This window comes from Plectropomus leopardus, chromosome 7 (genome assembly GCF_026936395.1).
Source record: "Plectropomus leopardus strain MGB_pleo_1.0 chromosome 7, ASM2693639v1, whole genome shotgun sequence".
In the NCBI taxonomy this organism is placed as follows: Eukaryota; Metazoa; Chordata; class Actinopteri; order Perciformes; family Serranidae; genus Plectropomus; species Plectropomus leopardus.
This window is the reverse complement of record NC_142182.1, coordinates 28,833,160-28,849,464: the sequence shown is the minus strand read 5'-3', so window position 1 is coordinate 28,849,464 and position 16,305 is coordinate 28,833,160. Positions and strand designations below refer to the sequence as shown.

The window sequence follows — 16,305 nt, the reverse complement described above, 5'->3', positions numbered from 1 at the left end:
CCGATTGAACCGGAGTAACTACAAAAACCTGAAAAACTAGTTCCTACTAAATGAGTCTTCACACCATTATGTCTGGGGGATGGATGAAGCAATTTGACGGCATTTTGTTTCCCTATAGCTCGTATAATATATGTAATAAATAATGCTGATTTTTTTCTTTTTTTTAACGGTTGATAATGCTATTACTTCTAGCTGGCCGGACAAACCGATTTATAATAGATCCATGGGAACAGCATATGCAGGACACATTTTAACGTAACGTATCAGAAACTATGGCAGGGCTTGTTCAAACTTACTCTAAAGCTAGCAACCAGACAGTAGTAAGCAGGTCAGCAAACAAGCCTACAAGCAGAGATATTCATAAAAAAAAGTGTGGTAGGAAACGATGAAGCGGAGCTACAAAAAGATAAGTGAAATGGGTCAGAGAGGCTAACAAAGGATATCAAATGAAAGGCTAATTAGTTATAGTTGATAAAGATGGTTCAAATTTGAGGAGAAAGAAAGACAGTTACAGTCTTTGCAGGTGCTGATCCTTAAACATTTTCACTTTACTAAAGTTTTTGTCATTTGATCTTACCTGAACCATGGTGGCCCATGCTGTTTCCACTGATCACCTGTAGGTGAAGCAGGTGTTTGAGATGAGGGACTGTTGGTTACTAATGAGGGGGGAGGGAGGTGCACAACAGGAGATGCACGCTAAATCATTTTTTTAAGTGCTGGGGAGGGACTTATAGTTATATTTTTTATTTACTTGAAACACCCACTGAACCCCAGCACAGAGGCAGTGTAAGCTTCCACCTTAAAAATCACTTAATTCTACATGCCTCATTTAAAATGTTCCCAAAAAATAAACTGTTTGCACCAGATCCTGTAAAAAACATTAAATTCTGTGCTCTTACATGCATGGCAGATATGGAAAGAAATTAATCTGTTTTTCAACTCTTTGAAATTACAAAAAATGAATACGTAGGATACGTTTTTAAAAACAGATGACATCCCTGCTTAAGTACTGATATTGCCACTGATGTGTACAGTTTTTTCACTCACGTAATGTTTGCTCATTGTTTTGGCTCCACTACCTTCAGTTATGTAAATAAAGAAGAAATATCATTGTTTGTGGTTGAGATGTAATGCATTTTCCCCCAGTCATTCATAAGGCTCAGGGAAAAATATTTGTAGCTTCATGGAGGGTCAAGATTAAACAACAACAACAACAACAAATAAAGTCACACCCTCTTCTGATAAATAAAATACAGTCCCTAAGACTCAGGGATAGCGATTAATTTTTTCCTTGGAGAAACAATGAGCTTTACCAAAAATAATAATCAAAGGCAATGACAAAAGACTGCATTGGCAGGAATAAACTGCACATTGTGTCTTACCTCTACAGAAAAGTACATTTTGAGGAAGACAGTTTCAGCAACGCTGTTGAGAAGTTATTGTTGGCTCAATATGAGAAATAAATACTGTGCGAGAGGCCCCTACAGTAAAATGGGTGAGTGGTTTGGTGTGCAGTTGGGGTTGTGGCAGCAGGACCATCACGAGGAAGGGTAGTACAACCAGGTGTCTTCTACACAAAAAGAAACTTTGAAAAGCACAGGTTGCTGAGGACATGTCGGTTTAACTTTATGACCTTGATCTCGTCACAGACAGTTACACCCTAATTCTTGTGAACCTTGATGCATCTCTTTTCCTCTAAGAGGAGGATGATTAAAGTCTATCTCATTCCAGGTCAGAGCTGATTCAAAAGTTAGTTTCCCGTTTTGGACTTTCAGTTTTAGTTCCTGTGACTGTTTTTATTTCCCAGTTAAACTGCAGTCATTTGTTGTCCTTATGGATTTTAAACGCATTATTTCTGTATTTCTTCTGTAGAGGCAAGTTCGATAAAGTCACGCATGATAAAATGCATCTCCCTCTCTTATCTGAAGAGCTGGCACGTCACTCTTGACACATCAGATGTTGTAATCATCGACTTTACAGTGGGTTACACAAGCATATCAACAGATATTTATGTCTAGTTTGCTTATATGTAAGTCTAACTTAAAGACAGCACTGTTAACGCAAATAATGTTACAGCCTGTTCAGTATTCAAAGCCTTTGAAGCCAAAATCAAACTTGACTGGTATGGTGGGCAGATCTTGTATCAACAAGTTTTACAGAGCAGTTGTCACCTTTTGATAATTACCACAGTGATAAGGTAGAAAATGGTAGTTAAATGTTCCTCCATATTGAAAAAAAAGCCCTTTTTTCTCATGGGTTTTTAATGTTTCAAGACAGTATATCAAATGGTCTGTACACCTGTATCGTACTGAAATGAAACATTAATAAAACTACATTTACGGCATGTACATTTTAACACACTAAGTGGAAGTGAGCAAACTTCTGAGTTTTCTTCTGCTTCTGTTTGCCTTACAAGTGTTGCAACACACTGTCGAACAGCTCTGTCAAAAGCAAAAGGAAGTGGCTGAGGGGCCAAAGTACAGCAGAGAGGACGCTGGTGTGTTGTAACATACAATCTCTTGGTCAATCACACTCAGGACGCTTTTAAAAGTACAAACTAAATGTTTTATCTTTCTTCCATTTAACAACATTTCACTGAATACAGCTGGATTCATTGGATTTTTTTTGTCCCAAGATAAGTTTTTATCTCGTATTCATGGTCAGTGTTCTCACTCGTGTTCGACTTTTTATCTTTTGTCTGATCTTTAACGTGTTTAGGCTCCCCTCACCCAACGGTTTCCTGCACAGAGAGCTTAGGCCGTCACATTTTCTTGATCCCTTATCTTAGCACAGATAACATATAAAACTGCACACACACTGCTTATATGTAGATTTAACTGCGGAAAAAAACAAAACACAGAAAAGCTTAAAAGTGTCAACACTGAAATGAAGTTAAACTAAAAGTTTTGCTATAAGTGGTATAAAGTTGTAGGTAGACACAAAAACCCTAATTCCACACACATTTAGTGGGTGTAAACATACATTTCAGACACATCACTTTTTTTTTGTAAACTAATTACACTTTTTAAAGACTAAAATTTGAAAATACATCTGGACGGAAATGATTGGAGAGACTTTTTCAGTGCAGCCACAAGGACAAAGTAAAAGCGTGAAAACAACGGTTGCATGAAAATTCAATGACAGACACATGATGAAACAGGAATCATGTTGCATTCATGTGTCTGTCCATGCCGGGACAAATGTCTACACTCCAGTCTCCTTCCTCTTTAGTGAGCCTTGTAACTTCTGGTCCAGTCTGGTTTTGGACAGCGTCTGAGGCCTGAGTTTAGGGCCAGAGACAGGCGGACAGTTCTCGTCTGACTCCTCATCAGAGATGGTGGCTGAGATAGTGGGGGAGCGATGCTTGGCTCTGACAGCTTCTTCCTGCTGAGCTCTGGGTGGAGCCCCCTGTTGTTGGGCCATTGCAGTGCGGAGACAGTTGAGCCACTGCTGCTTGTGGTAGACATCGTTGACATGCAGGGTGTGGGACTGACCATGGGATGGATCCATAGAGCTCACACGGAAAACGTTCTTAGCTAGAGGGACACAGAAATAAAAGAAATACAGTTAACAAGATAACAGCCAAGTCAAGGACAAAAGAAATCTAGTGTTATGATACTTTTTTTCAAAAAACAGTTTCTTTCCTCATGCCATCAGGATTACAAACTTTGATCCTGCAACTAGAGAGCTCACACATGACCCAAAATACTGCACATATTCTTTCTATGTAGTATTTCTTTAAATTCCTCCTTTCACTTGTTAGCTATATTTCCAAATGAAGAATGGATTAAATGACTATGTATAATGTGAAAGGGATCTATCTCTTGTACTGATTTACTGACAGTCATTTATCAACCGCGCCTGCTGTTTCCCTGAGCCAAAGGAAAGTAAATACAGATCTCACTTCCATCAGGTCACCTGAAACATCACTCTACATAAAGTATAATGTCCTGTGTCTGCTGGATTTAATAATAACTGTTTGCTAACAAGTTCATCATATCCAACTTCTGTCCCCGTGTAAACTAGCAATGTGCAGATCCTGTGAGTGTGAGTACGGCGACACCATGGCTGCACTTTGCGCATGTGCATTATGTTTCAGACAGACGGTGTAGCCCAATCTTCCCTGGCTCTTTGCTTACACCTTTGTTTCTGCCTCGTCTTTATGAGAAAAATAACGCCTTTTTACATTTTACATTACATTTTTGTGTTCTCTGTATTATTATGCTGATTACTCATGTTCATGTTCTTAGATTCGATGTACGTATCTTTATTTTCTTCTGTATGTCTTTCAGTGTAAAGCATTTTAAGTTTACGTGTAATGAAATATGCTACAGAAATACATTTGCCATTGCTATTGCTCATAGTGAGTCAAGTCAAGTCAATTTGATTTCTTAAGCCTATCATCACAAATCACAATTTCATTCAGAGGGCTTTACAGCATATGACATTCCCCTGTCCTTACTGAGTCAACAACATGAACACTGTGTTGTGGATGCAGTCTGAAATGTAATGTAAAACCCTGTGGATGGAAAATTGCTTTCTAAGTTATTACATATTTAAATTAGGCAAAGTAAAACATTCCATTTACAAAGTAATGTCAATTAATGGGTGACACAACAGGCCTCAGCCACTCTTAGCCAGCAGGTGGAGTGCAACTCAACCCACCTTTTTCTCCATTAGTGAAAGCCCCTCTGAAGGACCCCCCCATGCGGATCTCTCCATCCTGCAGGTCCTCGAGAGCCAAGTCCCGAACTGGGATGGGCTGTCGATAGACCTGGAAACAGCTCCTGTCATTGCGGGTCACCGGTCGGGTCAGAACCAGGAGCTCAGAGAAGAGGAACACGTACAGCTGCTGTGAAAAAACACATTAATAGAGAGTGAAACTTATTTTATTCCAAGACAAACAACTAATGTGGATAGTAATAACAAGGAGAAAAATCGTAATTCTCACAGAGCCACTCTTGTTCCGCAGCTCGCCGTGAATAAGTAGTGTCTTGCAGTTATCTATAAGAGGATCCCGCTGCTTCTCATCCAGATACTCCAGCTTTTCTATGTAATACTGGCACTCAGACTCTCCTTTTCTCACGTTGATATCAGACAGAATCTCCTGGATTATAGCGATCTGGATAAATAAAGATGTATCAGTTCAGGACTAAATGATCAGTGAGATAATACCTATTATTTATTACATTCAACAACTAAACATAACACAACATAATATGGATAACATACAGCTCTCTCCAGACTGGCTATGTCGGGGTGATCAGGAGGAGTGTGTCTTAGGATCTCTCGCAGCAGCAGCGGGTATTTCACCAGGCGCGATCGTGGGATGTCTAGGAAGCTCCAGAGGTCCAGCTTCCTGCTGAAGGGCGACTCCAGACAACGCTGCAGGAAGTCATGGACCCGCCTGTCCTGCTTTTTCTGGTCCAGCAGGGCTTTGGCTGCAAGCTGGTTGCTGCAGTAGCCTTTGTAGGCGTTCAGACCTGGCAGCTGAGAAGACACCGTGACGGTCACAATCATTTTACATGCCGCAGCTGATCATAATAAGGCTAATGTGTGTGAGGTAAACATCAACACATACCCAGTCTATCACTATCTGTCCAATCTGAGCTACTGTTCCATCAGGGCCAGTTCCCTCCGTCAGTTTCATCAGTAAGTCTGCAAATAAATTCGAAAAAAAGCACACATGGTTAAAAACATGTTAAGCATCAGATAAAGCAGTTGAAGTCCTAGAATGATTAGTGGTAACTTACCCTCATGCAAGGGGATGTATGCATCCAGGTCCCCAAATATGTGAGCTAGTTCCTCCTCTGTCATGATGGAGAGTTTTAGCATTGGATCATGGTATGCCTAAATGTGAGAAAAGCAGCAGAATTAGCACAAAAAGAGCAAAAATGATTTGATTTCTTTGTATAATTTTAAAGGTCCAGTGTGTAGAATTTAGGGGGGATATATTGACAGATATGGAATATAATAAAATGAGTATGTTTTGGTTGCTCAGAACAGACAATCCAAAGTGCCATTAGTGTTTTGGCATCAGCCACCATACTTAACGACCCCTCCAAGATTACAGTGCTGGAAAAAAACTGAGATTTTCTTAATGTGTGTTTTATTCAGTGCTTTTACTGGCTTAAATCAGCACGTCCATTTGTTTTGGAGAGAAAGAGATGTCTGCAGATAATGTGGCTCCCAGTTAAAACACTGAAGGAATTCTAATGAAGAGACGTTTCACCTGCTTGCGATTTACAATCCTCACTGCTAAGATGCCACTAAATCCTTTAGAGAGAGATTTTCTTACCTTTCGTGCAAGTTGGAGATCCTCTATGAGATCTTGCTCTCCCCTGTAAAGCTCATAAATTGCCTGAGGAGGAAACACATCAGAAACCACATGAACAGAAGTTAACTTTTTTTTGTGCTGTCTTAACTTTTAAGATGACTGTGTTGTAAACAAGGGCTGCAATTAACGACTATTTTCATTATCATTTAATGTGTCCCTAATATTCTTTATTGTTTTGTCAATAAAATGTCAGAAAATAGTGAATAGTGTCTATAAATGATATATTTTATCTGACCAACGCTCCTAAGTCTGAACTATTCCATTTCAATATAATGTATTACATTGTATAAGCACAAAACTAACAAGTAACAGTTTTTTTCACCTAAAAAATGACTAAAACAATTATTTATTTATTCAAACAGTTGCCAAGTAATTGTCTGCCAATCGACCAATCATTGCAGCTTTACTGTAAACTTTAAAAAGGACAAACCTCTTGTCTTTTGATCTCTTTTGTGGAGAACGTGCTCTTCTGATGGACGTCCAGCGTCTCTGACCACAGCGTGCTGTTTCTGCGTTTCGTGGGGGTGGGACCCGCTGCCTTGCTGACTCTGAGCGACATCCCTGGTGACTTGCTGTCAGCACGTAATGACATTGACTGGGGGGCAAAAATATAAATTTACAGTCAAACACAAATTCTACTCATTTCATTTTCTACATAGTACATGCGTAGAGTATCAGAAGAGTATGCAGGGTTCTCACTCTTTTCTAGAAATATTTTTTGGGTATTTTCAGTGATGATCTAGCTGGTATGACAGACAAGGACTGTGCCATGCACTAACATGCTCCTCTCTGTTAAGGTGTAATTTAAAAGATGTGCAGTCTATGGCTATAATGTATCAATGAAATGATCTCTTACATGCTTAGAAATTATGACAAATTGATTATAGACCCCAAACTCCCATTTATCACTATCAAACTCTGTCAACAATGACCAACATGCATTTGAAACCATTGCTCCTAACCAATTGAATCACTTTGCAGACAAAACAAACTAGTAAGCACATTAACTTTAGCAACTGAACCAAAAATGCTAACCAGTGTATCATTATTTAAACAATTCAACAGCGACTATAATTAACATCTGTAGGATAATGCACTTCACATTAGTCAGAGTTTCGTCCACTTAAAGGATTCAAGGGTATGTATTGGCAAAAATGGGATATAACATAGTTAGTATGTTTTCTTTTGCTCATACTCCTCATCCATCATGTTCCAAAAACTGCCATGTTTCTACAGTAGCTCAGAAAGGACAGAAAAAGAACAGAAAAAATGTTTACTGATTTTTTTTAAGGTGAAACAGCATCCGTTAGTATGTTTACCCGCTTAAATTGCCTGGTCCATTTATTCTGGAGAGGAAGAGACCTCTGCTGATAATTCAGTTCCCGGTAAAAAGCTCCTGAGCGATGAACACTGAAGGAATTCTAACTGGGAGAACTTTCAGCTGGTTACAATTTGTAATCCTCAAAGCTAGATGCCCCCTAAATCTTACACACTGGATCTTTAAGTTTTAGGGTCATCCAACCAGCATGTGCTATCAAACATGTGACATAACTTGGGGGTGTGTTCACAGTGTTTTCACACCATAACAGAGAGCCCTCAACACAAAATAAACTCGTTCATTAATGACCCTTTGAACAATAATATGTTCTTGAACATAACTTTCTGATGGTAATGTTATCTGCTTTGGGGAGCTTTGATAGATCACCAAGTAGTCCACTCAGCAAAAGGAAAATAAGAAAATGATTTTAAAAAAAAATCTGGACATTTTACTGTCTCTCTCATTTACCATTTATTTTCCTTGACTGGAAAATTGTTTAACTGCTTTCCAGGTTCATCAGGACCACTGAGAACCCAGGTACAGCACTTACCTGTATGGTCTGGCCAAAGCGCCGCACTGCTCCATTCTTTGATGGAGATATCAAGTTGACGAGGGATGAAACTTTGGCCAGAGGTCGGACGCGCTTGTTACTCGGTTCCTGGAAATCAAGGAAATAAAATGTCTTCAGTTCAACTCGAATGTACTGAGTGATTGTATTGTAGACAGTAAGTGTGTAACAATACCTTGAAAAATACAATATCATTTAATACAAGGCTCCCAGTAACACGTTATGTATTTGACAACTTATTTTTTTCAACGTTTTATAAACATTATGAGTGTGCTTCAGTCTGATCTACTTTGTCCCTTTGTTAATTCCAATATAATATTTTATAAATCATAAAGCACTACTTTAAATTGTTTTAAAAGTAAAAACTACTATAAACGCAGAAGGAAAAACTCCATTGTTTCATTATGCTTTTAAGTATTATAGCTGAATTTAATTAAATTTAATGAAAATGAAAAATGTAAACTGTATATGTTGTATAGGAAATATATTGAACCACTTTCATAGAGTCAAAACACTGTATTCATACGGAGGGATGATGTGGCTCAGATTTTCCATCACCACTGTACCAGCGTGACGGAGAGCAGGATTATCCTGAGCTCATAACACATGAGAGCGCTCATGGCGGTCTGTGAAGAGTCCCTGAGTCATGCACAAGGATTAAAGTTTGTTGTGAGGACACGTTCAAGGGTGCTATGTAAGACTTGCACCCAACGGACAGACAGGGAGCTGTCTGACTCTCACCTTGAGGTCGAAACTGGACAGACTGACCGTGTCATCCTCCTTCTCTTTGCGTTTTCTCTTCTGCAGCAACAAGAGAATACAATCTGGTATTAAAAAAATAAACATTTGCAGCAACATCACTTATATACTTGCAATGACCACACAACCCCAAAATACTTCTATGTATTTGTTTTACATGTAGAAAATATGAGTAAATAATCTTGGCTTTTCTTTTTTTTTAAAAAAGGTGCGAGGATTTGACCACTGCAGTCTTACAAAATGTTTTTTTTTCTTTTTTTCAGCATTGACTTACTAGACTGAAGTCCCATGGAGTCCCAGGAGTGAGAAAGGTGAAGGAGCTGCCTCTTTGCAGAGGGGGTCTACAGGAAATGAGACAAATAACAAACTATCAAACACAAAGGACAACAAGTTTATATCTACCTCCTTGCACAGCAGCTGTCTACTATGCTGCTTAAGATGTTTCTTTGTCTTATAGTGATCAAGATGTGCAGAATCTGATCATACGTAGGCTGGGCAATATGGAAAAAATCAAAAATCAGTACATTAGACCAAATGCCTCTGTGTCGATATTTCGAAGATATTGTAGGATTTAAAATTGGTGCTTTCGCAAAATACTTACACAATGGGATTTTTGATATATAACCATCAGTAATGTGGATATAATAACTAGGTAAAGGCAAATAACAGAACAGCTACAACAGTCTGTCAGTTCAGAAAATTATGTCACTTTACAATAACACAGTTGTAACCAGGAAAAGAGACTATATAACAATATCAAAAATCTTAGAGGCCATAGATAGTCCAATATTAGGATTATGATACAAGATCAATATATTGCCCAGCCCTAATTATACATAAAAGCGGCTGAAACCGCACAAACAGCAAGTCTAGGCAAACAAAAACGACTGAAGAGAATCTTTGTTTTCATAGGAAATGCATTTCAGCTCTGTTAATATGATGGATGCCTTCTCTGTGCTATTTTTGCTCCAGTCACTGTTATGTTTCAAATATGTCAAACACTGTGGATGACGACTGAAGGGGACGTTAATTTTTAAAACCATACAAGGAGCTGGACTGCTCCCTGCTGCTGCAGAAAAGCCAGTTATGATGACAAAACAGTGAAGCTACAGAAAGTTACAATGTCTTCTTTAAGTGAATGACACCATGAGGGTGCTGTCGAGGCCAAGGTCAGCTGAACACACTGCCACACAACCTACTTCTTGTATTCATGCTGTCAAATCATGTTGGAAATAACGGAAAAATTAGTAGAGAGAGAAAGATTAAAGTAAGTGATGGAAAGTAACTGGTGAAGTTGCAATTATCGGCATCTTTGGGGGGGGGGGGCATCTCAATATGTCGAAAGAGTAAAAAATAAAACATAAAATATTCTTATATGATTTTTGACACAATGTAATCACAAGTTACAACATTCTGAGAAGGCAGTGATATATTTAAAGACACCAACACAAATACTACTTTCTCAACTCTATCTGAGTACTTTCTCAACTCTATATGCAGTTTGCAAGAACAAACACAGGTGCAATACAGGTTTAACTCTGCAGACATGCCCTTCTAGTAATGACTGGGTGAGCCACAGTTGCTCAGTATTGGCTGTATAAAAAATACTCAACCGATAATGATGATATCTGCAGATATTAAAAATTTAATGATTTATTGGTGCATCTATTTTACATAATATTTGAAGAGATAAGTCAATTAATGTAAGAGAGATTTTTAAAAAAAGTAATTCATTGCTTAGAATGAGTACATATATGGATGTGCACGTGTGTATGCACATGTATGTATATACCTACATATGTGTGTATCCTTGCATGTATGTTTGCATGCATAGGTATGCACATGCATTATATTTTGTAGATTTAGTTTTTCTTTAATTAAGCCAGGTGCCCCCAATGTCTTAGTTTTATGTATTTGTTTGATTGATTTTAAGTGTGATTTATGTCCAGCTGACACACACACACACACACACATATCACTGTGGTTTCTGTGTTCTCTTCAAGAACACACATCAACAACAACAAAAAGGTAATTTATTGAGCAAATGAGCCAACCATTAGATGGTTGTTCCAGCTTCCAAAATGTGAATTTGTTGCCATTGTGTTTTCATATTTTCACACATGTAAAAATAATATCTTTGGGATTAGACTAGAACTTATCGTTTTTGGAATTTAATAACTTGTGATGGGCAACCTTTTGACATTTTTTAATTAAAACATGACTCAAAATCTACTTTGATTAATCAATACACACGGTTGGAAATTAGCACTGGCAACCAATGAAATGCTAGTAAAATACGCAAGTGACTGCTTGATTTACTTTACTCACCAGCCATAATAAATCCAAAACAACATGATAATCTACTGAGTGGCTGGTAGATTTTGGAATCCACGCACCCCCAAAAATAATTTCCAACCCCGATAATAAAAGAAAGTATAATTAATTGCAGCCATAATTGATCATATATTCATTTTGAGTTTTACTTGTAGTCATCGCGTTTTAGTTAAGCAAGTTAAGTTAAGCAACTGATAACGTGATGTGGAAATAAAAGAGAGCTAAAACAGACTTTTATTATGTTATAAACTGTATTTAGTTTCTGATTGACATTTAGTGACAACACACGCAGTTTAAAGCATGCCAAATCTTGGCGACAACATCAGATAATATGTCTTCCGAGCTGCACTTGAAAGCACCCTTCGCGAGATACAATAACAGCCCTGCCCGTCAGTTAGCTTCCCGAACAACGCTGGCTTCAAACGTGCTAAAGTCAGATTACATTTGGAAAGGCGGCTTCATAATAAATGAATACATACATATTACATGTTTTATGTGATCTACTTACTTCTTGGAGTTGTTTCTCCGCAGTGTTTGTGGAGAAGGCTCCGCAGCGCTGATGACACTGGTGGTGGAAGTCCTCGATGACATCCTGCGAAGTTTCTGCTTTTTGTTTCCCAACGTCCGTCCACAAACTTCTTCATTTTCTTCCATTTTGCAGGATATTTTGTTTAGATCTCAATTATGACGAAACGTAATTACGGCTAAGTGGACAAAAGACAAAGTCCGGACGTATGAAAACTGGCCTAATGTGTACAAAGAAAGCAGGAGATCGATGACAACAGAACACACACCACGGCGGAAGTTTGAATATGGCGGACCTTGAAAATGGGCCAATCGGGAGAGGGTTCAGAGCTCCGCTGCTAGGATACCAGGAGGTGGGAGGAGCCTGGGAGACTCATTTAAAAAAGACCTTGAACGTAGCGAAATCATGTTTGTGATCAGCGGGTTGATAAAAAAGCCAACAGTGGAACAAGTTATAATTTATAGAGGAATCAAATAATAGTGCACTGCATACAACATGTCTTACTCGGAATTGATAGCCTAAGCACTTATTGCATTTTTACTCAAGATCGATTTATGGAATTTAACAAATATTAATTAATTCAACCTCTGGGACATGTTTTCTTGAGCCAATAATTTTTAATACACATACAAAAAAAATAGGTGATATTGGTCAACAACAGTGAAATTTCGTTCTCCAAAACAGTGTGTAGTGCACATAATCAGTTAATTTATTGATTAACAGATAATTACATGTCAACGTGTTGACTATCATTAACATTGTTAATCAATAGTGTGGGTTTTGGACATAACAAGCAATTGATGACATTATCTTGAACAAATTATGGGTATTTTCACTATTTTCTGACCTTTTACAGGCTAAATTGTTGGTAATTTCTTAAACAAAACAAATAGACAGATGAACATAAATGAAAAAAATTATGGAAAATAATTGAGATTTGATGATTTCCTAAAATTTGGAGTAGATTTTAAAAGGGGGAAAGGGTTTTACATAGAATCATACAGTCATATTAGTTATAGCTTTTAAAATAAAGATAATATGAAAAAAGGTTACAAGCACTAAGTAGCCTATTACTTGTAAGTGCTTGACAAGAGGCACTGGATGGTTCCTGGAGCACAAGGTGAAATAATAATATACTGTACATACACTTTATATGCACAAATGAATGCATATACCACTTCTGTTTATAGCAATACTCACAAGATGAGATGAAACTTCATTTATCCCAAGGGAAATTGTGGTGCAGCAGTTGCAATACAAAAAGTGGAAAGGGTGCAAATAAAGCATGCAAATATACAAAAGACAGATACAAGTAAGGAACCATTAAGGTGCAATCCAAATATATACAATATCTATTCCAGCATTCTTTGCTATTCCATGCATCATTGCACTGTCGACCACATGGTAACAACCAGATTATGACCCTGTATAAACCATGCGCCAAGTTTAGCCACTTTATGCTTGTTATTAAAATTTTTCTTATACTTATCTATTTTAATACTTTCCTGTACATAGCAGCTATATATTTAAGTTTGCTAAACTTTGTTTATCCTTGTTGTTGGTTTATTGTACGCCTAATATTGTGCATATTGTCTGCTCTCTGATTTTTAAATCAAGAGTTTGTATGTGTCAACGCACCTATGGCCACTTAAGATTCAGATTGTGATTATGATAATTCAGCTGATGTGTGAAGTCTGTATAGTAGATACGGCCACTACAAGCTACAGGTCGCATATGCCGACATTTGGTGGTAGAAAGGAGGTCTAACTGTGACTACAGCTTATTTTTGGCCCCTAGTGGATCAATTTTGCCATGACTCAGTTTGTGTGAACTGAACTGGAGGGCTTAAAGTATTCTAAGCCTGTATGACATTGCAGTGAATATAAAACACCAGTTTGTAAAATGTCTCATTTGAATACATTAACTTGTTTGTGTTCAGAGACAGGGATGCAAATATTATGAAAATTAATCTTATCATATAAATATTGCATTAGAATGCCCGCCTGCAGCTTTTTTCATATCATGCATGCTGATTTTGGCAACACTGGAAGAAAACTATAGCCTTGCAATAAACCTTTTTGTTTCATCCATATGAAGATCAGGATCTTGCAGATTCTCTGTGAGCCTGTTGGAACACCCCCAAGAGGACGACCCACCCATCAGTCAAACAGGACATTGTAAACTTCTTCAACCTTACAGCTCTGTCCTTCATGAGCCCATCATCACCTCAATGTGGCCATCTGTCCACTTTAATTAACATAAATGTCAGTCAGGTGAAATATAGTGCCTGACATCACTGCTGTAGTGTCCTTCGAAAGTCAAGGTGGTGAGGACATTTCCCAAAGACTTTTTTGGGGGGGCAAGGTGACATAGAAACCCTCTGTAGTAGCGTGTGTTTATGGTTGGATGATAAAAACAATCCCACAAACACATGGATATATCTGACAAAACAGTTTCACCTCAAAGTTCATTTAGAAGTTTTCATATATAGCTGTCATTATTAGTCAGCAGCTGTTGTCCTAGAATTTAAAATTGTATTGATTTTATCAGCAAAACGTTGAGCAGAAGCTTTTGACAAAACAATCTTACCACAAAGGCCATTCAGCAGTTGTTATGGAATTTTACTCTTACTTGTATGCCCACATGGGCAAAAAGAAAAGTGCACTGACTTTAAAACCTACAATTCTGTGACAATGAAGCAAACTCACATCGTCTGATCAAACAGCTACTACATGGACTTTCTGAGGTCAAGAAAGAACTTTCCTCCATTTAATCCATTAAATAGTTGATGAGCTTTTAAACATTTCTTATGTAATGTATTTTCAACAACTGGGTCTGGTTAAATGAAGCAGGTGGATTAAATGCATCCATTTCAGTTGAATTCAGATGGAGCTAGAAAACCTTGAGTGTGCTCACAAAGAAATAAAGCAGTTATACCTCCAGCTTATAGAGTGCAGGTGAGTGTAAACAGGGACATATGGAGACACTGTTGCTGCACTGAAAAGTTTCATAGTGATTGAGTTACTTTGTCCTTGACAGGTGCTGTGAGGATATATTAAAGACACAAAAAACACCTACATTTAATTTTACAGTCTTATTACTACAAAATACAAGTTAGTTTCATTAACATTTGTAAAGCAATTGGCTTAAATCTGTTAAGCTCACTCACATATATTTGTTTTATTTTGTTTTAAATGATACACTATTTAATCAGGTGGGGAAAAAAAACTTTGTAATGGGACAAAATCATATCAGTAAGTAGCACCAGACTTCAGCCTGAAAATGAACCTTTTAAGTGAAACTATGTAGTTTTTACAAATTAAAAGTTGAGCTCAAAGGCAATACAACACACTGTAGTCAATATGGTCTGGTATGGCCTCTAGGTATAATTTCCACTCCTTCCAAATCCCATGATGACATTCAAATCAGGGAGGACACCCTGACCCAGTATTTTATAGTGCCTCCTCACACATTTATGAAACACTGCACTCAACAAAGAAGCTAATGGGTTCAGAATTTATCAATGGAAGTGGATTCATGATAAAAGTATGTTTGAGTCAATGGGAGACTCACAGAGGGAGAAAAAGATTTAACAAGAAGCAGGACAGCAGCTGTGAACAGTTAGTGAATGAATAGTAATTTATACAAATGTGACCTACTTTGTGGCATTACAAAAACATCTCATATTTCAGTTTGTTCATGTACACAGTCTGTACATGCTGACGGTCCACATCCCAGAACACTGATTTCATATGGTGCTAGAGACTGGGTACAAACATCTACGTCACCAAATGAAATCAGTTTCTGAGTGCAGTTTTCTGAGTTTATATAGACAGTGATTGTGCTTGAGACATGCGGTACAAATCATGTTGGATACATGGACAGACATCCTTGATATTGTGTAATATAGACTGCTGCTCGCCTCGTGCTTCTATTTGGATGCAGATGTGGGTCAAAAGTAGTCGATGTTTAAAGAGGGTGGCTGTCCTGTGTTTGCCCCTCTCGCTGCCCTCAGCCCGTTCTACAATTGAACAGCAGAGGGTGTGGTTACACTGAAAACCAGAGCCAAACCAGCGACCTGGTGGTGGAGGAAAGTTTAAAGTGAACGTCATAAAGTTCAAAGTGATATTTTTGTAGGGATAAGAATGAAGGAAATCCCCGTGTGTCTCCTGGAACTCCACCTAAACAGACCAAACTCATCACAAGAAAAACATTACAGTAAAAACAATCAAATTAAGTTTCAAAGTGACATGGTACTATATATCAGGATACTTCTGGGGAAAGAGAACTCATTATTAAGATGACGTGTTTTTTGGCGAGGGTGTTTTTAAAGGAACAGTTTGACATTTTGGGAAAAACACTTACTTGCTCTTTTGCTTTGAATAGGGTGTGATTGGTATCAGTCATGTTTGTACACTTAATATGAAGCTACAGCCAGCTGCTGGTTATCTTAGCTTAGCATA

General features: G+C 37.9%; 1 protein-coding gene across 2 annotated transcripts; it reads right to left on the bottom strand.

Annotated features, from left to right (window-relative positions):
- Positions 1-2,542: 2,542 nt before the first annotated feature.
- LOC121950300 (neuroepithelial cell-transforming gene 1 protein-like) lies at positions 2,543-15,593 on the bottom strand. Of its 2 annotated transcripts, none has more exons than XM_042496247.2 (12): positions 11,825-15,593; positions 9,257-9,323; positions 8,965-9,024; positions 8,206-8,313; positions 6,768-6,932; positions 6,299-6,361; positions 5,754-5,850; positions 5,582-5,658; positions 5,233-5,490; positions 4,952-5,122; positions 4,666-4,852; positions 2,543-3,536 (listed from the first exon to the last, which is right to left on the bottom strand). In XM_042496247.2, the coding sequence occupies exons 1-12, from the start codon at positions 11,968-11,970 to the stop codon at positions 3,205-3,207; spliced, it is 1,731 nt and encodes a 576-aa protein (XP_042352181.2). In that variant the 5' UTR covers positions 11,971-15,593; the 3' UTR covers positions 2,543-3,204. The 2 variants fall into 2 exon arrangements, with proteins under 2 accessions (XP_042352181.2, XP_042352182.2); XM_042496248.2 differs by having other exon boundaries at positions 4,666-4,849; positions 11,825-15,592.
- Between the last annotated feature and the right edge of the window lie 712 nt (positions 15,594-16,305).

Coding starts and splice junctions, on each gene's coding strand:
- LOC121950300 (XM_042496247.2), bottom strand. CDS start 11,970: ATGGAAGAAAATGAAGAAGTTTGTGGACGGACGTTGGGAAACAAAAAG. Junction 5,659..5,753: donor ATACATCCCCTTGCATGAGG/GTAAGTTACCAC, acceptor ATTTATTTGCAG/ACTTACTGATGAAACTGACG. Junction 4,853..4,951: donor TGCGGAACAAGAGTGGCTCT/GTGAGAATTACG, acceptor GTTTTTTCACAG/CAGCTGTACGTGTTCCTCTT.